The sequence below is a fragment of the Dendronephthya gigantea genome, unplaced genomic scaffold (assembly GCF_004324835.1).
Source record: "Dendronephthya gigantea isolate DGI-Jeju-01 unplaced genomic scaffold, DenGig_1.0 000007F, whole genome shotgun sequence".
NCBI classification, from domain to species: domain Eukaryota; kingdom Metazoa; phylum Cnidaria; class Anthozoa; order Malacalcyonacea; family Nephtheidae; genus Dendronephthya; species Dendronephthya gigantea.
In genome coordinates, this window is record NW_021163017.1 from 422,526 (window position 1) to 448,503 (window position 25,978).

The following is a 25,978-nucleotide window of genomic DNA, read 5'->3' on the forward strand; positions in this document are numbered from 1 at the left end:
GCTTGAGGTTTTCAGAGAGTAATTTATATTTCTTTTTGAAACGAAAACCATACGCATTCCTCTTTTGAACACTCTTGCACGTGGCATTGATTTCATGGTACAAAACACGCTGAACGTATACATAACAATATTTAGGAATGAGGTTCCTCTCCCTCGCATTGCGTGACTAATTTCCCCTAGTCTAATATAACATTTTAATCAATTGCTCCTTCAGGCTCACTCACACAAATAATTTAGGCATATTTTAGGTGTATTTCCTTCCTGGGAGGAAAACAGCTCAAGTGATCATCGTATATTTGCTGTCAAAACATACACCGCTTTATAGATAAAAATTACCAATATATAGCTTTATATACATCACCATTACGTGGTTGCAAATTTCCATCTCCCTGATGTTCATTTTTCCCTCTTCGAACTAGCTAGGGGCGTGTTCTCATAGTGTAAAGACACTCTTATTTGACAAATTTTAGACCTGGCGCTTCATTTTTGTCAACTCACTATAACCATTGAAACAAGAAAGAATTTTTGTTCTCTTTGTTGTGTTAAGAACAAATGCAGTATATGCTCTTTATAACGCTTATAACAATAAACACTGCGCGTAATTGATTGAAATGGGCAACAAAACCTCTTTTTTACGTGCCACTTACGAGGGGAAATCTCTACTTATATGAAGTATCCTCGCTGGAAAAATTTCAGTATGACCGAACTAACCAAAGTTACAAAACTAACTAACCATTAACTAACTAACCAACCGAACTAACCATTTTAACTTAAAATTAACTTTAAAATTAACCTTGACTCAACCACAAAATGCTAAGCCTAAATGGGGAATATTGTGGGGCAGATTTGACCGGTGATAAGTCTATTAGTGAACCAATACATTGTAATAAAATTATAGAAACAACCCATTTTAACTTTGTCCACGCAAATTTCACACGTAAAAGCTAAAATCTAATTTGTTGTACAATCGCATGCTACAGATTGAACAACGTTATGCTTGAAGCAATTTTTATCTATCTTGCAAAATATAGTGTTGAAACTTGAAACCTCGTGTTAATGTGGTCTGAAAATACAGACAAGAGAACGAGCACATGCATCATGGAGGTTGGGGAGAATCAAGTAAACAGTGAGTAATTTACGATGCATTTTAGTCTTGTCCCCAGGGCCACGCTGCATGCGAGCGTCTGCGATCAGCTAATCCGTAATTATTCCTTGTTTAGTAAATCCTAAACATGAACTTCCTAATCCTAATCTAATCTCAAAGATTTGGTGTATTTAGGATTAACTGAGCATGGTGTTTTTAAGACGTCTTTAGCATTCCTGCTTTCTACGGCGAAGAATTGACAGAAGGCATTCGTAATATGAATTTAAAATATCACAATGACTTTTAATCAGGGTTTTTTCATAAATTTATTAACAAACAATTACGCTAACAAAATTACTTCATTCATGCAATGGGCATGTGCAAGCAAGACTTGAAAACTAAAAAACTACTACAGACTAAACCGGCTGTCCTACACAACTATGTTCGTGTAGATAATTTGTACAATCAGACCAGTCAGTAAAGACGCATACACGCAGATGACGATTCATCGTAGTTAACAGTTCTGAAAAATAGAAAACACAATTCGGTTAGTTAGGTGAATGTGAACATGAAAATACTCGCTTATTTATTTGCTTAAGGCCCTGTTACACGGTGCAATTTTTCTTGCAACTTGGAATGCAATTCTACTTTTGAGACTGATGTAAATTTAGCAACTACCAAACGTTTGTCTTTATACACTCCATGGCGTTTCTTACACTTACATTTTGAAGTCTCTTCACTCATTTACAACTCTCAAAAGTAGAATTGCATTGCAAGTTGCAAGAAAAATTGCACCATGTAACATGGCCTTTATGCGTTAACATACTCACCTCGTCGAGAATGGCTTGTACTTCCTCCACTGTAAGACTAAACGATGCTGCAATCGCACTTGCTGGAACACCAAAAGAACAACCTAACTGTATGATGCTAGCTTTCGTTGCATCGTCGATCCCAGGACAATCCGGAAGAATCGTGTCGCAATTAGGAATGACGTCATTCACGGCTTGCTCTGGATAGCTGATGTCAGCGGCTATGGTAGCAGCGGATTTATCGTTGCACTTGTATTCCTCGCAGATTTGCTTTTTCAAGTCATCGTCATCAATGACGCATTTTCCCCCGCATTCGTTGGCGATCACGTACTCCACCGTTGGAAGCGGCAGTTCAACATCGCTCACAATGCTCGTGGTGTTTGCCGATTCACAATAATACTTGTGACAGATTTCTTCTGCTTCGCTCCCGGAGTAATGGCATATGGGACAATCCTCTATCACCTCTTCAACCTGAAGAAATATTGGGAGGAAAGCTTTATTACACTTGGGAAAATATTTCCATTCAGCCTCAGTTTTCAACATTGCTTATTCGGGTCCAAATCGGGTTACCCCACCTATTCAAATCCCCTTGAGCCTGAACTATATTTCTATCTTCCTCCACCGACCTTTTTCCCTATATTGCTATATATTTTTTAAATTATATTCCAATAGATAATATGGAAACTTACTCGAGTGTCTTTCACGGTGACAGTCTCTGCAATAGTTTGGGTAGGAACTAGGAGACAATATAAGAGGCAAATTTGGCCTTTTGTAGTATCGTCAATCGGGGGACAGGTCGGCAAGATGGTATCACAATTGGATATGACGTCATTGACTGCCGTCTCTGGATAGCTGACGTCATCAGCAATGGTACTCGAAGTTATTCCTTTGCATTCGCTGTCTTCACAAATTTCCTCTTGCACGTCTTCGTCATAGATGATGCATTTTGAAGAGCAATTGTTTGCGATAACGTATTCCACAGTTGGACGCGGTAGTTCAACCTCGTCCATGATGACGGTGGTATTCACAGAATCGCAGTAGTGCTGTTTGCAAATCTCCGTCACATCTTTATATTCAAAGTCACAAATTGGACAATCCTCGATCACACTTTCTACCTAAAAGAAAAAAAAGTTGCGGTCACGCTTTTTTGCCATCATCATGCATCATGGAAATTCAGGTCGATTCGGATTTAATGAATATAACGAAAAGCTGGTTTTCTTGGCCATGTTTTCCAGGCCGTTCTTCGTGAAGATATAAAAATACCTCATTGAACGTTCGTCTTTACTATCTTACCTGGTACTCTTTCAATAGTGCTTGAGGTGCGATTTCTGCGACAGTGCTGTACAAGCAGTACAGAGTGCATGTCGTCGAAATGGAAGTGGGGGTGATATCAGGGTCGGGACATTGTGTTAGGATCGTTTCCACTACTTCAAGTGTGACATCCGTGTTATTCACATTCTCGACGATGGCATTGTTGTCGAAACCTTGCAGATTTTCATTGCAAACCTGGTAACTAAGACTAGGACTGTTCAATAAACAAGTGCTGGACCAGTCCCCCTCGTGCTCTGCAAATGCATCAACTATCGTTCGAAACTGTTCAATGGACGTGTACGGCACCATATCATCGTCCACACAGTCATCTCTGTTCAGCTCGTTTCTGATAACAGCCACTTCATTGTAAAGGTTTTCAAGGGTGTCGTCGCCAGCTTTGCAGTCGATTATAACAGTATTTATAGCGTGGATTTTATCTCCTAAGCAATCGTACTTGTAACCGATGCTATCCAAGGCTTCAATGAGGTTGTTTTGCATTGTCATTGTTTCATCAACACCAGCCGCTTCAATGTTTTCAATAAAACGATCGATTGTGTCCGCTGTCGTGATGTTCGGATCTGCAGCATTAAGTGTGAGATTCTTTATTTCTTCCAACCATACTGTCATGTTTTCACCCGCGAGCATCTCCTTAACTCCTCCCCAGGACTAGAATGAGAGGATAAAAATTAATTTCGCTCAAGATGCAGAGCTTCATATGCGGCTGATTCATGCCAATTTCATTCTACATGAAAAGGCTGTTAATACTTCACACACGATTAAATTGCCCGATCCAGTTGACTTCTGACCATTGAAAAATATATGTGGAGTATATACCATACTTATCAATTACCTCAGTTTGAACATCTTCCCAAAGCGGAAGAAGCTCGTTCTGATTGATTCCCTCGATTTCGTCCCGTTGTTCAGCTATTTTAAGGGCCTCATCTCGCAGGTTGTTTGCAACATCAATACAACTCCATACTGCTTCCCATATGCTCCAAATACTTAATGCTGTGGTACATAGAAGAAAGAAAAGTATTAGCTTTTGTTAACTCTATCAGATAGTAATCAAGATTCTGACAACAATAATTAAAATCATGATAATGAAAATTATGTCGGTGATGATGATGACAATGATCATAATCAATATGATGATGATATTATAAGAATAATGATAATTATATTTGTGATGATGATAATTATATTGGTGATTATGATAATCATTATATTGGTGATGATGGTAATCATAGTAATGACGATGTTGATGATGATGAAGATTTACCTGCAACTGCTGCGTTCATTGCTAAATTTAATCGTGTTGCCCATTTGTTTGGTGTTTGACGCGCTACCTGGGCCTTGTATTCTAGTTTGGCACATTGTTTAAGGTGAGCTTTAACATGGGGGTTTCGAAGACTTTTCACCCACATATCATGTCGGAATGACTTATAAAGACTGCCTCCTTTTTGCGCGTCAACTTTTGCTATAAAATCAGCTTTCATCGTTGAATACATCTGAAAATGGTTAAATAAAATATTGTTTGAATCGAATGGTGAAGGTATATAAGGTTACAAGATAGTATTTTCATAGTTCAAGCCAAGTTTTATGCTCTCATGCTGTTATCCCGCTAACTATCAAACTATATTGCCACACTTCCTGTGTGTCAATGATCTGTCAATCCAGCGTATGTTAAACAGTGATTAAGGTTAGATTTAGGATTAAGGTTAACGTTAGTCAACCATAAGCTTAATCTAAGACCTAATCCTAACCCTAAGTTAATCTCAAGGATTAAATTCGTGTATTTAGGATTTATTTACAAAACATAGTAGCATTATTATCATCAATTCATCAAAGACCTCAGCCTGCAGAAGAATTGTTTAAGAATGATACGTTTCTCGGTTACCTTATTGACGGCGTATCTTTGTCTAACCATTTCTGTCATTTTGGCTCCAATCGGCAAAGCTAAAGACAGCGTTAACAGCCCATCTCCCTCCCAAGTCCATCGATCAAACATTCCTTCAACTTCACCTCTTCCAACTATTTCGTCAATGCTGAATCGCGCATCTCTTAATAAAGCCTGAGTTAAGGAGAAGCATTTATTTAGTGGACTTTTGATACTAAAAACATTAGTGACCCCCCCCCCCCTACCCGGAGTATACTGCAGTGGAGTTAGGTTATGTGGGGTATATAGGGTTACTACGTTATCACATTGTAATTGTAGAGGGAAGCTTGCTTAATTTTTTACCAGGGCTCCCTCAGATTCCGTTTTCTCACTGTCTTTATTCTCAAAGTTTGAATGCAAGGGTAACTCATGGATGGCTATAGCTACGGATAGTAAAGAACCAAACCAAAACAGAATTTCGTGTTTTAAAGGAACGCTCCCTGTATGGCATTTTGAAACTTTAAAATCAAGCTTATACCTGGATTTCTACTGATCTCGCTGCATATTCTGCGCTGACGTTACGATCGGCTTGTGCTAAGGCGTACATGAATCGATCAACCTTGCCATTAATGTTATCTATTTTATTATAAATCTGTTCCGTTGCAAGACTCACACTTTGCGAATCTAATGCCAGTTGCTGGGCTAGAATATAAAAAAACAGCCGTTTACTTTCGTTAAGCGTCGATTTCCTGTTTGGCGGTCAAATAAGGACAGAACAGATAAAGCATAAACACTACTAATATTCATATCACAATATCTAAACTACAACTATCCACTCCGCCCCTCCCAACGAAACGGTATTCCGAACGAAAATGTTTTGAAACTCAAACTGAGTGGTTGAAATTGTATAACAGTTTATGTGACAGTGTAGTAACACATATACCTGTCCTTCAAAATGGCGATTTTCGAGGACCCAGAGGAATTTAAATTTTCTCACTTGGCGCCTCGTGGGCGGCCCCCTCCCCCCTCCCCGCCCCCAATTCCCCCCCATTCCTCAACATCATTCTACGCCCCTGCTTTCCACAACCCACCCCTGCTGTATATGATGTGCATCGTGTTCATACCATTCAATGTTGTAATGTCCATTGCATCAAGCAATTCATTAATTTCGACTTTCTGTTCTCGCAAGTATTCATCATTGTCATCAGGTGTTTTACAAACATCTGGACAATCGTAAGTTTCACATGATGGCTGCCTCTCGCATGGCACCGGATAGAAGTCGTTGCACTTTGTTATCTGTGTGTATATGGTGACACCAGTGCTGGCTGCAAAGCTTCCTTCCGCGGCAATTTTAAAAGCAGCCCCCCATCCTCCTTTAATGGTAAAAAGGTGAATATTAGTTAATGGATCAACCTGCCTCTTATAGCCAACCATGCAGTACAAATAACATTTTATTAAGCGTGCAGTTCGACTTTTCAAAATGACGTTTTGGATGAGTTTTCGAGCGTTTTAATCCTCTTTGATTATACGTGCTTGTTTGTATATATGCAAGAAGATCATGGCATATGAGTAAAATTTGGTTCAGTCGACCGCCATGAAAAGACTTGGTGGTCTCGGTGGTGATATTGTTAGGAGTTTTCTTTATACGGTTATTACGGTATATTGAGACGGCAAACAGTTCACGCTTTTGTATAAACACTTACGTTTTTGTCGGGAGTGTGCCACTGATGAACCTGTCTGGTTTCTTGCAGCTGCAGCTGTCTCTAAAACGTAAGAAAGATCAAAACGGCAATTATAGAGGCATCGTGTGGTGCAGAATACCAGCGGCCTGAACTGAATACCAAAGCGTACCATGCATAGCGGCCTATATGTCCTCATGCTTTGCATGGTTGCTATCGCTCGCATTACCTTCATGATCGCGTTTTTCTTCTTTCACTTGCTTTTTGGCCCCTTCAATGCTCCGAGATGCTGCAGGATTGTTATGATTTAACAGCAGAAATATTGTTATCAATGCTCGCGTAAAACAAAACATCTTTCACGCGAAGTAAAACTTCAGTCTTGCGATTTCTTTATCACCCTAGAAAACACAAGCGTTAATGATTCGTCTCTTCTAGATGAAAAAGATTTTTACTAAATTTTAGCCACATATCACATGCACATACCTAATCAGGCGCGACTTTCAAATTAGGAAGCACAGACGGCTGGTCTCCCTCTTTGTGTAAGTGAATATTGTTGTGACCATCTGAATGATGGACGTGTATTTATTGAGTAAGGCAGGGGAAATGACTGTCAGCAGAATGTTGTGTCATGCATTGCCATTTTTATCCCAAGTGCAGAGGAAATGGCGCTGAATTGTTATTTCCAATAAAGCGCGCTCACCGGCGTTAATTAAACCCTTTCCTTAAATTGACCAATATTCCTCATTCATTCCCTCAATCCCTCTTCTTGTTTAATTTCTATTAAAATTTTTTAACATGAGACACCTAACAGCGACAATATTTTTAAAGGAGAAAATATTCTCAAATTAATTATATTTTGCAAATACGGAAAGTGGGTTTTGGAATTCGTCTTTTCACATTGTTTCGTTTGTTTGAATCCATGTGTGGGATAATTGAAAGTACGCAAAAATGGCGGAAGTTCGTCATTGCGAGAAAGGCGAGTCGCGGGCTCGCGGCGCATTTGCGTGTTGTTGGTAATAAAGGCGTTTGTACGTCCACGAGATTTCAAATTAAAAACTGTATATTAAATAACTCTAAATGGTTCAATTTTTCTTCTGAATACGCATTCTGCGATCTTTTAACAGCTCATCATACACGTCTGACAGCTGCCTAGAGCTGTTTGCGATAAAGATTATTTCAATCGCCCAACTGATGGTTGGATTTCAGTGAACCTCCTTAGATATTACCATTGAAGGCCGTCACTGAGGCCACACTTAGCTTACGCCAAATGCGAACGAGATTTTAGAAATAGCGCATAAGACTCAGGTGCATGTATATATGATATGAATATTGTTATGAGATTTTAGAAATTAGCCTGCGAGCATGCTTATGCATAAATATACCACACACGGGGGGGAACTAAAGCAAATGCAGTACTGTTTTATCAATTACACAGTGCGTATCATACGTCAAAAGTGAATTAGATTTAACAAAATTGGATCTTGCATGTTAGCTGGATCACATGCACGCATGTTTAACTTTAGTTCTATCATGCATGCTTCATTCGACATATTAAGAGATTTTGTACCAAATAGTGTCAATCCATCTTTTCAATTCAGTTGAGACGTCACAGGATTAGCACGGCTCAAGATTAGATCTCACTCAAGTCCCAAGAGAAGAGTCCTCGAGTTTTAGTTGTCATAACGCTAAACTATGAACCAATGAAGTGAAGATTCACATGCATGCAGCGATCAGAACTCGATCAAAAATCATATTCACTTATCAAAATTCATCCCATTTTTAAAAAATAACTCATCCTTTTTAAATTGAACAACATTTTCTTTCAAAAAACCTGGTATTATATCTCAAGGCCTCGTTCTCGAAATCCTACTCTGCAAAATCCACTCAATTCATCTACATCATAGCGACATGCAGGGGAGGAAATTTGATAGGCCAGGAAATCAAAGTAGTTATTTGTTTTGCATCATAACTATTGCTGGGCAGTGCATAACTAACATCTTTGTCTTACGTAGACATGCATTCTAAATTAATTTTGTTCGCCTTCAAGCCCACCCACGCGAATAATTTATGGCATATTTTTCCCGTACGTTTCCCCTGTTTCAAAGAGGAATTGCTGCTTGCAGATGGCTGCCAAATTGTTATCGCATAGCTTAGTATATTTGTTCTCGAAAACAATGATTTTGTGAAACTCATATAGCAACATAGCAAGGCAAAATCACGTTGACTGACGAAATATTTTCAAAAACGTTGCATACTCCAGTAAACATTCATCCTCCTCCTCTTTTAATTATATTTCATTACAACATCAACGGAAGGATGCTGAATCTCAATAATGATGTGTAATTCTTCGAGTGTTTTCGTGACAAGAAAATAAAATTAATTTTTACTTGTCTTCAAGATCAATCAAGATGGATGCTTTTATAGTCCATTGACATGCATGTAATGTGTGCATCACTCAAGGCACATACAGCACTGTTTTTATCAATACACTGCCTACACATTTTATACGGTCAGAAGTGAATTGGGTATATATACTACAAAACTACGGCGTGCATTTGAACAGATCATTAGCCTACACGCCTTAATTAACAGATCATTAGCCTGGTTTTTACAACGTACTTTTCATCAGCCCAACCTACATGGCCTGCTTTCAACCGTCGCGTTTTTTGTGCGTACATTAACACACGTAAAAGTTTAAATCATTTAAATGATACGCAGTATGAAATCAACGATTGAATAGATGCATAGGGATGGATTCTGTTGGTGATTTGGTGTATTTTCTCTGGCATAAAAATATTTATACAACAACTTAGAGGGTTGTAAGCTTTTCCGTGCATGTACGTACAAAAAACGCGACAGTGGAAGCAGCCCCAACAGAACTGGCTAATAAAGTGGGCCTAACTCTCCTGGCAAAAAAGAATTCGTCACCGTTTAAGCGGTGTGTGAGGGCATTCAGTTTCATATTTTGTAATATTTCAATATGACCAAACTCTTAACCAAACTAGTTAACCAACTAACTGACCGAACTTACCATTTTAACTTAGAATTAACTTTAAAATTAACCTTGATTCAACCGCAAAATGCTAAGCCTATAAGGGGAATATTGTGGGGCAGATTTGGCCGGTGATAAGTCCATTAATGAACCAATACATTGTAATAAAATTATAGAAACAACCCATTTTAACTTTGTCCACGCAAATTTCACACGTAAAAGCTAAAATCTAATTTGTTGTACAATCGCATGCTACAGATTGAACAACGTTATGCTTTAAGCAATTTTTATTTATCTTGCAAAATATAGTGTTAAAACCTCGTGTTAATGTGGCCTGAAAATACAGACAAGGGAACGAGCACATGCATCATGGAGGCTGGGGAGAATCAAGTAAACAGTGAGTAATTTACGATGCATTTTAGTCTTGTCCCCAGGGCCACGCTGCATGCGAGCCTCTGCGATCAGCTAATCCGTAATTATTCCTTGTTTAGTAAATCCTAAACACGAATTTAATCCTTAAAATTTGATTTAGAATTAAGGTTAACCATGGATAGTTAAAAGACAAGCTTTCAGCTATTTTAAAAACATGAAAAACGCGTTTCGACCAATCAAAATGTCCCTAAGCACCCCACGTGACTATAGTTTCCTATCCAGTGATTTTATTATCCCCTGGGTTAACCATAGTCAACCATAACCCGAATCTATGACATAATCCTAATCTAATCTCAAAGATTTTTGTGTATTTAGGATTAACTGAGCATGGAATTTTTAAGACCTCTTTACCGCATTACTGCTTTCTACGGTGAAGAATTGACAGAAGACATTCGTAATATGAATAAAATATTACAATGATTTCCAAACAGGGTTTTTTTCATAAATTTATTAAAAGACAATTACGCTGACAAAATTACTTCATTCATGCAATGGGCATGTGCAAGCAAGACTAAAAAACTACTACAGACCGACTAAGCCGGCAATACTACACACAACTATGTTCGCGTAGATAATTTGTACAATCAGACCAGTCAGTAAAGACGCAGGTGACGTTTCATCGTAGTTAACAGTTCTGAAAAATAGAAAACACAATTCGGTTAGTTAGATGAATGTGAACATGAAAATACTAGCTTATTTATTTGCTTAAGGCCAAGTTACATGGTGCAATTTTTCTTGTAACTTGCAATGCAATTCTACCTTTGGGACTGATGTAAATTTAGCAACTACCAAACTTTTGTCTTTATACACTCCATTGCATTTCCACTTACATTTTGAGAACTCTTCACTCATTTGCAACTCTCAAAAGTAGAATTGCATTGCAAGTTGCAAGAAAAATTGCACCATGTAACATGGCCTTTATGAGTTAACATACTCACCTCGTCGAGAATGGCTTGTACTTCTGCCACTGTAAGACTAAACGATGCTGCAATCACACTTGCTGGAATACCAAAAGAACAACCTAACTGTATGATGCTAGCTTTCGTTGCATCGTCGATCCCAGGACAATCCGGAAGAATGGTGTCGCAATTAGGAATGACGTCATTCACGGCTTGCTCTGGATAGCTGATGTCAGCGGCTATGGTAGCAGCTGATTTATCGTTGCACTTGTATTCCTCGCAGATTTGCTTTTTCAAGTCATCGTCATCAATGACGCATTTTCCCCCGCATTCGTTGGCGATCACGTACTCCACCGTTGGAAGCGGCAGTTCAACATCGCTCACAATGCTCGTGGTGTTTACCGATTCACAATAATACTTGTGACAGATTTCTTCCGCTTCGCTCCCGGAGTAATGGCATATGGGACAATCCTCTATCACCTCTTCAACCTGAAGAAAATATTGGAAGGAAAGCTTTATTGCACTTGCGAAAATATTTCCATTCAGCCTCAGTTTTCAACATTGCTTATTCGGGTCCAAATCGGGTTACCCTACCTATTCAAATCCCCTTTGAGCCTGAACTATATTTCTATCTTCCTCCACCGACCTTTTTCTCTATATTGCTATATATTTTTTAAACTATATTCCTATAGATGATATGGGACTTACCCGGGTGTCTTTCACGGTGACAGTTTCTGCAATAGTTTGGGTAGGAACTAGGAGACAATATAAGAGGCAAATTTGGCCTATTGTAGTGCTGTCAATCGGGGGACAGGTCGGCAAGATGGTATCACAATTGGATATGACGTCATTGACTGCCGTCTCTGGATAGCTGACGTCATCAGCAATGGTACTCGAAGTTATTCCTTTGCATTCGCTGTCTTCACAAATTTCCTCTTTCACGTCTTCGTCATAGATGATGCATTTTGAAGAGCAGTTGTTTGCGATAACGTATTCCACAGTTGGACGCGGTAGTTCAACCTCGTCCATGATGACGGTGGTATTCACAGAGTCGCAGTAGTGCTGTTTGCAAATCTCCGTCACATCTTTATATTCAAAGCTACAAATTGGACAATCCTCGATCACACTTTCTACCTAAGAGAAAAGGAAGTTGTGGTCACGCTTTTTTGCCATCATCATTCATCATGGAAATTCAGGTCGATTCGCATTTAATGAATATCACAATATTTCATTTCTTGGCCATGTTTTCCAGGCCGTTCTTCGTAAAGATATAAAAATACCTCATTGAACGTTCGTCTTTATCATCTTACCTGGTACTCTTTCAATAGTGCTTGAGGTGCGATTTCTGCGACAGTGCTGTATAAGCAGTACAGAGTGCATGTCGTCGAAATGGAAGTGGGGGTGATATCAGGGTCGGGACATTGTGCTAGGATCGTTTCCACTACTTCAAGTGTGACATCCGTGATATTCACATTCTCGACGATGGCATTGTTGTCGAAACCTTGCAGATTTTCATTGCAAATCTGGTAGCTAAGACTAGGACTGTTCAATAAACAAGTGCTGGACCAGTCCCCCTCGTGCTCTGCAAATGCATCAACTATCGTTCGAAACTGTTCAAGAGACGTGTACGGCACCATATCATCGTCCACACAGTCATCTCTGTTCAGCTCGTTTTTGACAACAGCCACTTCATTGTAAAGGTTTTCAAGGGTGTTGTCGCCAGCTTTGCAATCGGTTATGACAGTATTTATAGCGTGGATTTTATCTCCTAAGCAATCGTACTTGTAACCGATGCTATCCAAGGCTTCAATGAGGTCGTTTTGCATTGTCATTGTTTCATCAACACCAGCCGCTTCAATGTTATCAATAAAACGATCGATTGTGTCTGCTGTCGTGATGTTCGGATCTGCAGCATTAAGAGTGAGATTCTTTATTTCGTCCAACCATACTGTCATGTTTTCACCCGCGAGCATCTCCTTAACTCCTCCCCAGGACTAGAATGGAGGATAAAAATTAGATGCAGAGCTTCATATGCGGCTGATTCATGCCAATTTCATTCTACATGAAAAGGCTGTTAATACTGCACACACGATTAAACTTGCCCGATCCAGTTGACTTCTGACCATTGAAAAATATATGTGGAGTATATACCATACTTATCAATTACCTCAGTTTGAACTTCTTCCCAAAGTGGAAGAAGCTCGTTCTGATTGATTCCCTCGATTTCGTCCCGTTGTTCAGCTATTTTAAGGGCATCATCTCGCAGGTTGTTTGCAACATCAATACAACTCCATACTGCTTCCCATATGCTCCAAATACTTAATGCTGTGGTACATAGAAGAAAGAAAAGTATTAGCTTTTGTTAACTCTATCAGATAGTAATCAAGATCCTGACAACAATAATTAAAATCATGATGATGATTAAAATTATATTGGTGATGATGATGATAATGATCGTAATCAATATGATGATGATATTATAACAATAATGATGATTATATTGTTGATGATGATATTGGTGATTATGATAATCATTATATTGGTGATGATGGTAATCATAGTAATGACGATGTTGATGATAATGAAGATTACCTGTAACTATTGCGTTTACTGCTAAATTTACTCTTGTTGCCCATTTGTTTGGTGTTTGTTGTGCTACCTGGGCCTTGTATTCTAGTTTGGCACATTGTTTAAGGTGAGCTTTAACATGGGGGTTTCGAAGACTTTTCACCCACATATCATGTCGGAATGACTTATAAAGACTGCCTCCTTTTTTTTTTTGTTTTGCGCGTCAACTTTTGCTATAAAATCAGCTTTCATCGTTGAATACATCTGAAAATGGTTAAATAAAATATTGTTTGAATCGAATTAGAATTGAATCGAATCTCAAAGATTAAATTGTGTGTTTAGGATTTATTTACAAAACATAGCATTATTATCATCAATTCATGAAAGACCTGAGGCCTGCAGAAGAATTGTTTAAGAATGATACGTTTCTCGGTTACCTTATTGACGGCGTATCTTTGTCTAACCATTTGTGTCATTTTGGCTCCAATCGGCAAAGCTAAAGACAGCGTTAACAGCCCATCTCCCTCCCAAGTCCATCGATCAAACATTCCTTCAACCTCACCTCTACCAACTATATCGTCAATGCTGAATCGCGCATCTCTTAATAAAGCCTGAGTTAAGGAGAAGCATTAGTGGACTTTTGATACCGAAAACATTAGTTCCCCCCTCCCCCTAGAGTATACTGCAATGGAGTTAGGTTATGTGGGGTATATAGGGTTACTACGTTATCACATTGTAATTGAAGAGGGAAGCTTGCTTAATTTTTTACCAGGGCTCCGTCAGATTCCGTTTTCTTACTGTTTTTATTCCCCTGAGTTTGAATGTAAGAGTAACTCATGGATGGCTATAGCTACGGATAGTAAGGAACCGAACCGAAACAGAATTTCGTGTTTTTTGAAACTTTAAAATCAATCTTATACCTGGATTTCTACTGATCTCGCTGCATATTCTGCGCTCACGTTACGATCTGCTTGTGCTAAGGCGTACATGAATCGATCAACCTTGCCATTAATGTTGTCTATTTTATTATAAATCTGTTCCGTGGCAAGACTCACACTTTGCGAATCTAATGCCAGTTGCTGGGCTAAATATAAAAAAAACAGCAATTTACTTTCGTTAAGCGTCGATTTCCTGTTTGGTCAAATAACGACAGAACAAATAAACCATAAACACTACTAATAATCATACCACAATAAACTAGCACTATCCACCCTAAACTACAACTATCCATCCTAAACTACAACTATCCATCCTAAACTACAACTATCCATCCTAAACTACAACTATCCATCCTAAACTACAACTATGTCAGTATCACAGTTCTACCATAATCACAATTATTGATGATGTCATTGTCATGATTGTCATTATCATTGTCATCATTTTGCATCATGATCACTCCGTACCAATATTGTCATTATAATCATGATGACATGCATGATCAGTGTCATCGCCAGTATTATTATAACCACCAGCAACCACAAAGGGACCCTTGTCCTCTTCACCAAACTTTCTTTCTCCTTCCACTCAAGTACATCATTGGCGTTGGAAGTATGTGGGGGGCGAATAAATATATATGGAGGAGGCCGAATATCCCCCCCCCTCCCAATGACACAGTTTTCCGAACGAAAGTGCCTTGCAACTCAAACTGAGTAGCCGAAATTGTATAACAGTTTATGTGTAGTGACACACACGTGTCCTTCGAAGTGGCTATTTTCGAGGACCCGGATCAATTAAATTTTCTCGCTTGGCGGTTCATGAGCACCCCCCCCCCACATTTCTGTCCCCATTCCTCAACATCATTCTACGCCCCTGTTTCCACAACCCACCCCTGCTGTATATGATGTGTATCGTGTTCATACCATTCAATGTTGTAACATCCATTTCATCAAGTAATTCATTAATTTCGACTTTCTGATCTCGCAAGTATTGATCATTGACATCTGGTGTTTTACAAACATCTGGACAATCGTAAATTTCACATGATGGCTGCTTATCGCATGGCACCGGATAGAAGTCGTTGCACTTTGTTATCTGTGTGTATATGGTGACACCAGTGCTGGCTGCAAAGCTTCCTGCCGCGGCAATTTTAAAAGCAGTCCCCCATCCTCCTTTAATGGTACAAAGGTGAATATTAGTTGATGGATCAACCTGCCTCTTGTAGCCAACCATGCAGTACAAATAACATTTTAATAAGCATGCAGTTCGACTTTTCAAAATGACGTTTTGGATGAGTTTTCGAGCGTTTTAATCCTCTTTGATTATACGTGCTTGTTTGTGTGCACGCACGAAGATCATGGCATATGAGTAAAATTTGATTCAGTTGACCGCCAGGAAAAGACTTGAACACTCAGTCTCGGTGGTGATATTGTTAGGAGTTTTCTTTATACGCGGTTATTACGGTATAACACTTCACGCTTTTGTATAAACACTTACGTTTTTGGCGGGAGTGTGCCACTGATGAACCTGTCTGGTTTCTTGCAGCTGTAGCTGTCTCTAAAACGTAAGAAAGATCAAAACGGCAATTATAGAGGCATTGTGTGGTGCAGAATACCAGCGGCCTGAACTGAATACCAAAGCGTACCATAGCGGCCTATATGTACTCATGCTTTGCATGGTTGCTATCGCTCGCGTTACCTTCATGATCGCGTTTTTCTTCCTTCACTTGCTTTTTGGCCCCTTCGATGCTCCGAGATGCTGCAGGATTGTTATGATTTAACAGCAGAAATATTGTTATCAATGTTCGCGTAAAACAAAACATCTTTCACGCGAAGTAAATTTTCAGTCTTGCGATTTCTTTATCACCCTAGAAAACACAAGCGTTAATGATTCGTCTCTTCTAGATGAAAAGGATTTTTACTAAATTTTAGCCACATATCACATGCACATACCTAATCAGGCGCGACTTTCAAATTAGGCAGCGCAGACGACTAGCCTCTTTGTGTAAGTGAATATTGTTGTGACCATCTGAATGATGGACGTGTATTTATTGAGTAAGTCAGGGGAAATGACTGTCAGCAGAATAATGTGTCATGCATTGCCATTTTTATTCCAAGTTCAGAGGAAATAGCGCTGATATTGTTTTTCCAATAAAGCATGCTCACCGCGCGCGCTGATCATACCCTTTCCTATTATGACCAATATTCCCTCATTTTATTTTTGTTTAATTTTCACTAAAATTTCTTAGCATGAGACACCTAACAGCGACAATAATTTTTAAGGAGAAAATTTATATTCTGCAAATACGGAAAGTGGGTTTGAGTCTTTTCACATTGTTTCGTTTGTTTGAATGCATGTGTGGGATAATTGAAAGTACGCAAAAATGGCGGAAGTTCGTCATTGCGAGAAAGGCGAGTCGCGGCGCATTTGCGTCTTGTTGGTAATAAAGGCGTTTGTAACGTCCACGACATTTCAAAGAGAAAACTGCATATCTTTATCATGCATCTTTTAACAGCTCATCATACACATCTGACAGCTGAGAAAAATCCTGCCTAGAGCTGTTTGCGATAAAGATTATTTCAATCGCCAAACTGAGTCAACTGACGGTTGGATTTCAGTGAACCATATCTCCTTAGATATTACCATTGAAGACCGTCACTGAGGCCACACTTATGCCAAATGCGAACCAGATTTTAGAAATAGTGCATAAGACTCAAGTGCATGTATATATGAAACGAATATTGCGATGAGATTTTAGAAATTAGCCTGCGAGCATGCTCATAAATATACCACTCACATTCAGGCGTATAGGTTGTTGTTTTGAATCGATATTGAAGGGGGAACTAAAGCAAATGCACGCAGTACTGTTTTATCAATTACACAGTACATTTCATACGTCAAAAGGGAATTAGATTTAACAAAATTGGATCCTGCATGTTACGATGACATGCATGTTTAACTTTAGTTCTGTCATGCGTGCTTTATTCGACATATTTAAGAGATTTTGTACCAAATAGTGTCAATCCATCTTTTCAATTCAGTTGAGACGTCACAGGATTAGCACGGCTCAAGATTAGATCTCACTCAAGTCCCAAGAGAAGAGTCCTCGAGTTTTAGTTGTCATAACGCTAAACTATGAACCAATGAAGTGAAGATTCACATGCATGCAGCGATCAGAACTCGATCAAAAATCATATTCACTTATCAAAATTCATCCCATTTTTAAAAAATAACTCATCCTTTTTAAATTGAACAACATTTTCTTTCAAAAAACCTGGTATTATATCTCAAGGCCTCGTTCTCGAAATCCTACTCTGCAAAATCCACTCAATTCATCTACATCATAGCGACATGCAGGGGAGGAAATTTGATAGGCCAGGAAATCAAAGTAGTTATTTGTTTTGCATCATAACTATTGCTGGGCAGTGCATAACTAACATCTTTGTCTTACGTAGACATGCATTCTAAATTAATTTTGTTCGCCTTCAAGCCCACCCACGCGAATAATTTATGGCATATTTTTCCCGTACGTTTCCCCTGCTTCAAAGAGGAACTGCTCCTTGCAGATGGCTGCCAAATTGTTAGCGCATAGCTTGGTATATTTGATTATTTGTTGTCGAAAACAACGATTTTGTGAAACTCATATAGCAACATAGCAGGGCAAAATCACGTTGACTGACGAAATATTTTCAAAAACGTTGCATACTCCAGTAAACATTCATCCTCCTCCTCTTTTAATTATATTTCATTACAGTCAACGGAAGGATGCTGAATCTCAATAATGATGTGTAATTCTTCGAGTGTTTTCGTGACAATAAAACAAAATTAATTTTTACTTGTCTTCAAGATCAATCAAGATGAATGCTTTATAGTCCATTGACATGCATGTCCAGTGACATCACTCAAGGCACATACAGCACTGTTTTTATCAATACACTGCCTACATTCTATACGTCAGAAGTGAATTGAGTATATATAATACAAAACTACGGCGTGCATTTGAACAGATCATTAGCCTACACGCCTTAATTAACAGATCATTAGCCTGGTTTTTACACCGTACTCTTTTTATGAGCCCAACCTAAGGGCTGTTCTCCAATGTCGCGTTTTTTGTGCGTACGTAAAAGTTTTAAATCATTTAAATGATACGCAGTATGAAATCAACGATCGAATAGATGCATGGGGTTGGATCAACAACTTGGAAGGTTCTAACCTTGCTCATCTTACATCAAGGTTACAATTTGAATATCATAAATTAGAGGGCTAAGCACATTTTCCTTGGAAGCGACGCCCAAAACAAAACTCGGCAACGCAATTGGTTGGCGAGAAAAATCGTCGCATAAAGAATAGCCAATCACATTGCCGAATTTCTTATTCGCGCGAACAAATTTCCTTAGTAGGGGAAACAGCAGAATTGCAAAAAGCTCTTTTTATTTTAAGCTCATCAGCATTCGGCAAAACATATTTCTTTGTTTCCTGTGTAATCAGATATAACTAATGACTTTAAAACAAAGGGAAATTGTGTGTTTAGCTGATTGATTACTTGACGGCCCTGTTATAAATCGCGCTGGCAGAGTTAACTTTCACATTTGGGATCAGCTTTGGGAAAGAGGTTTTTAAAAAGAAGACCTAGGAAGGAAAGTGAAATTTGGGTAAGTGTTTTATTAACTGTGATTAGCTGTAATGTACGTCGCCGTTCATTTATACACTAGTAAGATCAGTTTAGAAAAATGTTTTATAAAAGTTTAAAAAGTTTGTTTAAAAAGTTTGGGTGACTTGCTGATGTTACACGGTGCAATTTTTCTTGCAACTTGCAATGCAATTCTACTTTTAAGAGGCGTAAATTAGTGAAGAGTCTTCAAAATGTAAGTGCAAGAAACGCCATGGAGTGTAATAAAGACAAAAGTTCGGTAGTTGCCAAATTTACATCTCTCAAAAGAAGAATTGCATTGCAAGTTGAAAGAGAAATTGCACCAGTGTAACAGGGCCTTTATTTATCGTAGAGAAAATCTACCAAACATTTCACATTTTGACCAAAGTTCAATAAGATTTAAGTAAATATATTTACAGCGAAGTATAAATCCTGGCATAGCGATCGAACCATCCGTAGAGTTGATTGAAAATCAAAGCCATCGTGTCTATATAAGTATACAATCTACTGTAGGGGAAATAACTTAATTTTAGAATATTCAAAATAACATGCAGAAGAGGAAATGCATGTATAATAATAACAGGAAATAACCCTAAGAGTACACAAAGTCAAATATACATGCAGAGAGGAAACTAACGCACCATGAAATGTTAAATAAATATATCAATATCAACTGATTGACTAATTCAGACTGTCCTTAGCTACATAGTACATCCATGAGTAGTGAAAGGCTCTCGCCGTCATACTCCATGCCTTACCCACAGAATAACATATATATAAATAATATATATATATATACATATATATATATAAAATATATATATAATATATATATATATATAATATATATATATATAATTATATACAATCACTAATAAAACCGAAAATATGCTCCTAACTGCACATAAATGTTCTTTAATTAAAGTCTTTACTTTTTTTTTATTAAAATTGTGACTGCATAAATTTGACTATATTGGCATAGCTTTTAGCTGGTGTGCGTGGTTTTAGTATAGTATTTTATCTGCAGTGTCAAACGTTTATTTCCTGTTATTCACATTTCAAAGATCGCGATGTTTCGCCATACCGTGACATTCGTGTTGATTTTTTTGGTTGTAAATCACGACTTCGCTGCTGCTCGAAGCGCTGCATTTGTTCCGCAAACACCTTTGAAAACGGTGCAGAAGAGATGGATTAAAGTCGACGAAAATACAGAAGGTAGCCTATATTGTCTATATAGGTCGGCATTTGCCGTTTTTTTTACTGCATAAAGGCAAAATTGAAGCCTGAAATTCTCGCTCAGATTTGGTTTGCTTTGCCGAGATTGCATAAAGTATCACTTGTCTCAGCATTCTTTGCATGCTTTTAGCTACTGAAGGAACAGGTTCCTTGAAGGAAACTGGTGTTGTTGAGGGACATTCCAGGGTGAAACGCGGTTAGTTGGTAATTTTATACTATTTGAAATTTTTGAAACTTTAGGAGCCGGTTGTTCGAAAGGCGTTTAGCTCACACGATGGATAAGTTCAAAATGAAAAAATTACCTATTTATTGTACAACTGCATGAGCTGACATATTTCGATGTAAATAGTTCAGTTTTTAATGGAAGAACATATTTAATGCATAAGATGTATGAGAGTCATTTTTAAACTTTGGCCTTATCCACCGTTTAAGATAAACGCCTTTCGAACAACCGACTTCTGTAATCTGTATAATGGTTGAAATCTAGCTATATCCTAATATATTCTAAATTTATCATCCATTTTCAGGACGAATTGGAAGCGCTATTAAAGCGGGTTTATCTCTTGGTGCTGGAGGCTCGTTTCTTTTCAGTACCGTTTCTACGGTGAGCAAAATGCTGCGTTTCTACCTATTATATATACCGCGGAGCATATTATGCGCCCTATGAACTATCAGTCTATCTTTATCCATCAGTCTATCTTGTTATGGCAGTTGAAACGATGGGTTACACCGCTATATTGATATACAATGAAGGATTTATCGGTTTCAGTAGGAAAAGAGTATTTGGCTAATATACTTTAATATACTGTCGAGATCAAATTTTGGCAACCCAGTTACAAAACGCTTCTCCCGGCAATTTTTAGGTATACCACGCCATACGCAAGTGCAAAGATTACCAACCGCGAAAATGTGTAACTGCCACATGTCGTTATCTTACTGATTGTCCTACCAGTTGTCATGGTCCAGAAACTAACAGATTGTATGTAAAATATGAAAAGGAGGAGGTGAAAAGGAAATTAGACAAAATGGATGCAATTCAACGCGATGGTAAAGCTGTAATAAAACAATTTGTTATCCACTGGCATCATTGCTATCCATTGGCATAATTTGTGATCCATTGACATCATTTGTGATCCATTGACATTATTTGTTATCCACAGGCATCATTGTTATCCATTGGCATCATTTGTTATCCATTGGCATAATTTGTTATTCACAGGCATCATTTGTTATCCACAGGCACCATTTGTTATCCACTGGCATCATTTGTTATCCACAGGCATAATTTGTTATCCATTGGCATCATTTGTTGTCCACAGGCATAATTTGTTATCCATAGGCATAATTTGTTATCCATTGGCATAATTTGTTATCCACTGACATCATTCGTTAACCACTCGTGCCATTGGCATCATTGTTATCTACTGACATATAATTATTAAACTTATAATTATATATACTTCGTGTTTAGCCTTCAATCTGGCGACACAGGCAATCTCTGCAGGTTTGAACAACCAACGCATCTTTGCGGAGGTTGACAGAATCAATCAGAAAGTTGACGAATTAATCTTCAGTATCGCACGAATGGATGTTAGACTTGCGTCGAAATTCAGAAACAGCAGCGTGGCCATTTCGGTAATATATACACTGCGTCATCAGAATGGCAGCTCTTAAATTTAGCAGATAAACAAATAATATTGGGAATTCGTATTTTTTCAGGGGTTGATTAGAAATCAACGTCTCTCGTTGGATGAAATCGTCTCAAGCACCGAAGTCGCGGGAATCTTTGATAAGTGGACTTGGGATGGAACAGGCGTTTTTGTACTTTCTGCTGCACTGCCACTCGGTCTACACGCATTCACTTATTTCAAAGAACGACACGCAATCAACCAGGTATGTTTCCATGGTAATCTCGTTCCCAGGTTCATCAGTTTTCTGTGTGCTGTGCGCCCGAGAAGTCCGGCCAGAGCTCGACAAGAACATTAGTGCCTGTATTCAAAATAGTGATAGTGCATGATAGAGATGGAAATTTTGTTATTACTGATCAACGAGAAAGTTCTTTCTTGATCAATGGAAAGATATTTAAAATAAAACGCTGAAAATCAAGCTCTTATGTGCGACTAAAAATACATGTCATGGAAACCGTTATGAGAAGAAAAGGTCATGGAGACAGTTATGAAAAGCTTGAAATCTCCCACTTAATGAGTTTGAGTGAGCTTTTAGAATACAGAGGCCGGTTGTTCGAAAGGCGTTTAGCTTAAACGGTGGATAAGACAAAGTTTAAAAATATTCCTATACATCTTGTAAATGACTACTGAACCTGCATCTTATGCATCAAATGTTTTCTTCCAGTGAAAATTGAACTATTTACATCGAAATAGATCATCGTATATTCTCAGGTTTATTCTTGTTGGCTATGGTGGTAGATCTACTAAATGAGGTATTTTTTTTATTCGATAGATCGCCAAAAATCTTAAATCAGATTTCGAAGCTCGTTTTGTGAACCAGAGAACGAGCAGACTCAACCCGAACGCCAAACTTCATAACAAATTTGCAAATGTGCAAGGCTACACAACGAAAGATATCAACAGACAGCTCAAACAAACAGCCAAGGCCATTCATTTATCTGACAAGGCGAACAGACGGGTCTCTAAAGTCGAGAAGATCACCAATAATGTTATAACACCACTTGTCAATGCCATCGTCATAGGTGAGTATGTGATCGCTCATGCCCACACTAGCACAGTCTGAATTTTGGCCATTACCGTGAATGAAACTGATGCTGCATCTTTTACTGGTAAATATATTTTTCTTATATTTGTAGCACTTTCCGTGTGGTCAGCCTACACTCAGATTAATAACTGTTATGCGATTGCTGACGATATGCAGGATACTGCCAAAAAAATGGCAGAGAAAGCCGATGAAATCGAGGGCTTAAAACAGACACAAGTAGACCCATTGTTGAAAAATGTTACGACACAGGTAAAATAATCTTTAATTACATTTAAATATCAAGTTTTCGTTCTACACCACTCAGTAATACATACAGAGTGTCCCAAAAACCCCGAAAACTATTGAAATCACCTATAAAAATGTGGGCCCAAGAGTGTATAAATGTTTGACATAAGCATTTTTGTGCATGATGACAGTAGAATTTTTTGTACTTACAAATGAATTTTATCAATAATATTATAAATGGCGATATTTGAATTTACAACTCAAGCACCATGACTTTCGACACGACCCTCTCTTCTAGAAAAGTCGTGTTAATCCACACCGGCAAAAATTCGCTGATCAATTCAATCTATGTCTATGATAATGTTTTAGGCGTGGCCCAAGGTTCGAGCTATGATGAAAAGCAAGCAAAGTACTCAGTGGTTCGAAGAAATTCGAAACCTTACGATCAATGCCAACACAAAAAACGCTACCGTCGCAGCTGTCATAGTAGATTTCATTAACAGGGTCCCAACTGCTGGCTATAACTTGCTTCTTAATTTACAAAGAGAACTCATCATCGCTTTGAAGTCCATTGACTACGAGTATTCTTGTCTGGCAGACAAGCAACACGCCATATCGACGGTTCTAACCGACTGTAGAATTGGTCGTCGACCCTTCCCGGCGCTCTACCAGTATGCTACTGGCAAACACAAGTTGAACCGGGATGGTTGTATTGCTAGAGGTATATTCCCATATACCAGTCAAGATCAATTCTTTACGATTTTGAATGCCACAGCGACTCATCAAGGCTGGTACAGCAACTGTCTCTTAAACAGTGAAGATTTACTTTATCGTGTTTGCGCTGAGAAAATTAAAGGTAATGTCTTCGGCAACCCATATGGATATTTCTAGGAGAAGTGACGGTGATAAATGTTAAAACATGCACTATTATTCTATGTCTGTATGTAGTATGAAAAGTTAGATCAAATTTGGAAATTTTTTAGTATTTTCTTGCAGGATATACAACGCCGAAAGAAATCGTAAAGCAAGCGAACAAAACTGGTTTAACGGAAGATATGGTCCCACACTTCCTGGGGAGATGCCCACCCCCAAGAATCACACCAAAAAGCATAAAGGACACCTGCACCCTGTATTGCGCATACCAACCAGTTGCTAGCATTGCCAAAACAGCTGTCTTACTTGAAAGCCAAGTTCTTGAGATCATGAAAACGTGTCCTCTGTGCGAGGTTTCGGGCAGAGATTTGAAGAAAATCTGTACTTTGTTCAAATGCACTGGAGAAAACGCGACGACCATTGAAAAGGACGTCGAAATGCCTCTTCCAACCGTGAAATTTGTAATGGCAAACAATTGTACAAAATGTAACCTGGACGACCCCATAACACAGAAAAGGATTTGCGTAAACTACAAATGTAGAGGGTACTCCTCGGCAGCAAATGCAAAAGATGTTGGATTGATTGAGTCGGCTGTAAATGATATCCTCCCGAAGTGTGATTCTGTTGTACCTGATTGTATCAATGAAGTCAGCGAAAAAGACAAGGGAAATATGCAATTTCTACATTGCTCGTATGGTATTTCTGCTGCACGTTTGGTCGGTTTTTTCAACTACAAGGAGGAGCTCATCGCGCGAATACTCGCTTTGAAGGTAGGTTGTTAAACGTTTTTAACTGCATCTACAGCCGGTAAACATTTTCAATCATTTTGTTTTACTTCGTTGTTTATGTAATATCTGCGAGAAATGTCACACTCCATGTTGCAAAATGCAAAGGATCTTCCTAGCAATTGGCTATAAATGTTTGAACAAATCTCCACACAGAGAGCTCAATATGCTGAACAATAACTGTACATATTCAGCGATGAATCGTGACAATTGACCAACAAATTCATCATTAACAGTGTATATACGATCATTTTCCCACTGATTTTAATATTCCAGCTATTTATTTATCACTAAAATAACACCACAAGTTCAGACAACTGAGCGTTAAATATATTATGTTAATCTGTTTCAGCCATGCCCGACCTCAAATGGATTTGGTGGATTCAACTTCGGAAGATAATTTCATTAAAAGAAGCCTGACTTCATTATCTTTTTTTCTGTTTATTAATTTCCTAGCTAATGTAGTCTTTTTGGGTCAGCCTCAGCCCGCCATCTGCGACTATGGTCGGGGAAAAGAAAAGTTATAGCTGCTTGACCTGCATTATCAATTCTTATAAAATAACATGTATATATGTTATTGTCAAAAAATTTACAGTTGTTTTTGTTTGTCATTTTGTATAATTTTTTTCAGTAAAATTTGTTAGAATTATCAGAGAGAGTCCATTTGTTGTTTTTGTCCCAAAAATCTTCATTGCCAGCTCAGAACCTCAGAATATCATCGCGTAGAATACACGCAAATAGGCATTTCATATATCTGGTCGTTTCCCGCGTGGGCTTGCGTGTTGGTTATGTTACAGGTTTCCATAGAAACTATCCGTATTCGTTATATCCCGCGAGGAACCGTCCATATTCGTTATATCCCACGCGGGCTTGCGTGTTGGTTATC

At 38.4% G+C, this 25,978-nt stretch overlaps 3 protein-coding genes across 5 annotated transcripts; 1 reads left to right on the forward strand and 2 right to left on the reverse strand.

Annotated features, from left to right (window-relative positions):
• The first annotated feature begins 1,056 nt into the window (after nt 1–1,056).
• Nucleotides 1,057–25,684, forward strand: LOC114517259. 2 transcript variants are annotated; one of them, XM_028536926.1, is made up of 14 exons: nt 1,057–1,126; nt 10,061–10,148; nt 19,121–19,241; nt 20,305–20,455; nt 20,607–20,672; nt 21,004–21,080; nt 21,340–21,523; nt 21,948–22,111; nt 22,196–22,369; nt 22,937–23,186; nt 23,301–23,458; nt 23,804–24,290; nt 24,431–25,077; nt 25,445–25,684. In XM_028536926.1, the coding sequence occupies exons 4-14, from the start codon at nt 20,311–20,313 to the stop codon at nt 25,490–25,492; spliced, it is 2,400 nt and encodes a 799-aa protein (XP_028392727.1). In that variant the 5' UTR covers nt 1,057–1,126; nt 10,061–10,148; nt 19,121–19,241; nt 20,305–20,310; the 3' UTR covers nt 25,493–25,684. The 2 variants fall into 2 exon arrangements, with proteins under 2 accessions (XP_028392727.1, XP_028392728.1); XM_028536927.1 differs by lacking the exons at nt 1,057–1,126; nt 10,061–10,148 and having other exon boundaries at nt 18,152–19,241.
• Nucleotides 1,399–16,998, reverse strand: LOC114517255. Of its 2 annotated transcripts, none has more exons than XM_028536922.1 (12): nt 16,542–16,998; nt 6,989–7,157; nt 6,784–6,843; nt 6,205–6,453; nt 5,619–5,782; nt 5,102–5,275; nt 4,484–4,712; nt 4,055–4,212; nt 3,187–3,870; nt 2,583–3,008; nt 1,915–2,364; nt 1,399–1,607 (listed from the first exon to the last, which is right to left on the reverse strand). In XM_028536922.1, the coding sequence occupies exons 2-12, from the start codon at nt 7,110–7,112 to the stop codon at nt 1,599–1,601; spliced, it is 2,727 nt and encodes a 908-aa protein (XP_028392723.1). In that variant the 5' UTR covers nt 7,113–7,157; nt 16,542–16,998; the 3' UTR covers nt 1,399–1,598. The 2 variants fall into 2 exon arrangements, with proteins under 2 accessions (XP_028392723.1, XP_028392722.1); XM_028536921.1 differs by lacking the exon at nt 16,542–16,998 and adding an exon at nt 7,243–7,303.
• LOC114517260 lies at nt 10,352–13,848 on the reverse strand. Its single transcript, XM_028536928.1, has 6 exons — nt 13,675–13,848; nt 13,250–13,407; nt 12,393–13,076; nt 11,791–12,216; nt 11,122–11,571; nt 10,352–10,817 (listed from the first exon to the last, which is right to left on the reverse strand). The coding sequence occupies exons 1-6, from the start codon at nt 13,817–13,819 to the stop codon at nt 10,809–10,811; spliced, it is 1,872 nt and encodes a 623-aa protein (XP_028392729.1). The 5' UTR covers nt 13,820–13,848; the 3' UTR covers nt 10,352–10,808.
• Nucleotides 25,685–25,978: the final 294 nt, after the last annotated feature.

Bases quoted from the DNA above. Each gene is read 5' to 3' on its own strand.
- LOC114517255 (XM_028536922.1), bottom strand. From the start codon at position 7,112: ATGTTTTGTTTTACGCGAGCATTGATAACAATATTTCTGCTGTTAAAT. The intron at 4,713-5,101 runs GTAACCGAGAAA...AACCATTTTCAG, and splicing joins AAAGATACGCCGTCAATAAG to ATGTATTCAACGATGAAAGC. The intron at 2,365-2,582 runs GTAAGTTTCCAT...ATATTTCTTCAG, and splicing joins TCACCGTGAAAGACACTCGA to GTTGAAGAGGTGATAGAGGA.
- LOC114517260 (XM_028536928.1), bottom strand. From the start codon at position 13,819: ATGTGGGTGAAAAGTCTTCGAAACCCCCATGTTAAAGCTCACCTTAAA. The intron at 12,217-12,392 runs GTAAGATGATAA...CTTTTCTCTTAG, and splicing joins CACTATTGAAAGAGTACCAG to GTAGAAAGTGTGATCGAGGA. The intron at 11,572-11,790 runs GTAAGTCCCATA...TATTTTCTTCAG, and splicing joins TCACCGTGAAAGACACCCGG to GTTGAAGAGGTGATAGAGGA.
- LOC114517259 (XM_028536926.1), top strand. From the start codon at position 20,311: ATGTTTCGCCATACCGTGACATTCGTGTTGATTTTTTTGGTTGTAAAT. The intron at 21,081-21,339 runs GTGAGCAAAATG...GGCAATTTTTAG, and splicing joins TTTTCAGTACCGTTTCTACG to GTATACCACGCCATACGCAA. The intron at 22,370-22,936 runs GTATGTTTCCAT...TTTATTCGATAG, and splicing joins AACGACACGCAATCAACCAG to ATCGCCAAAAATCTTAAATC.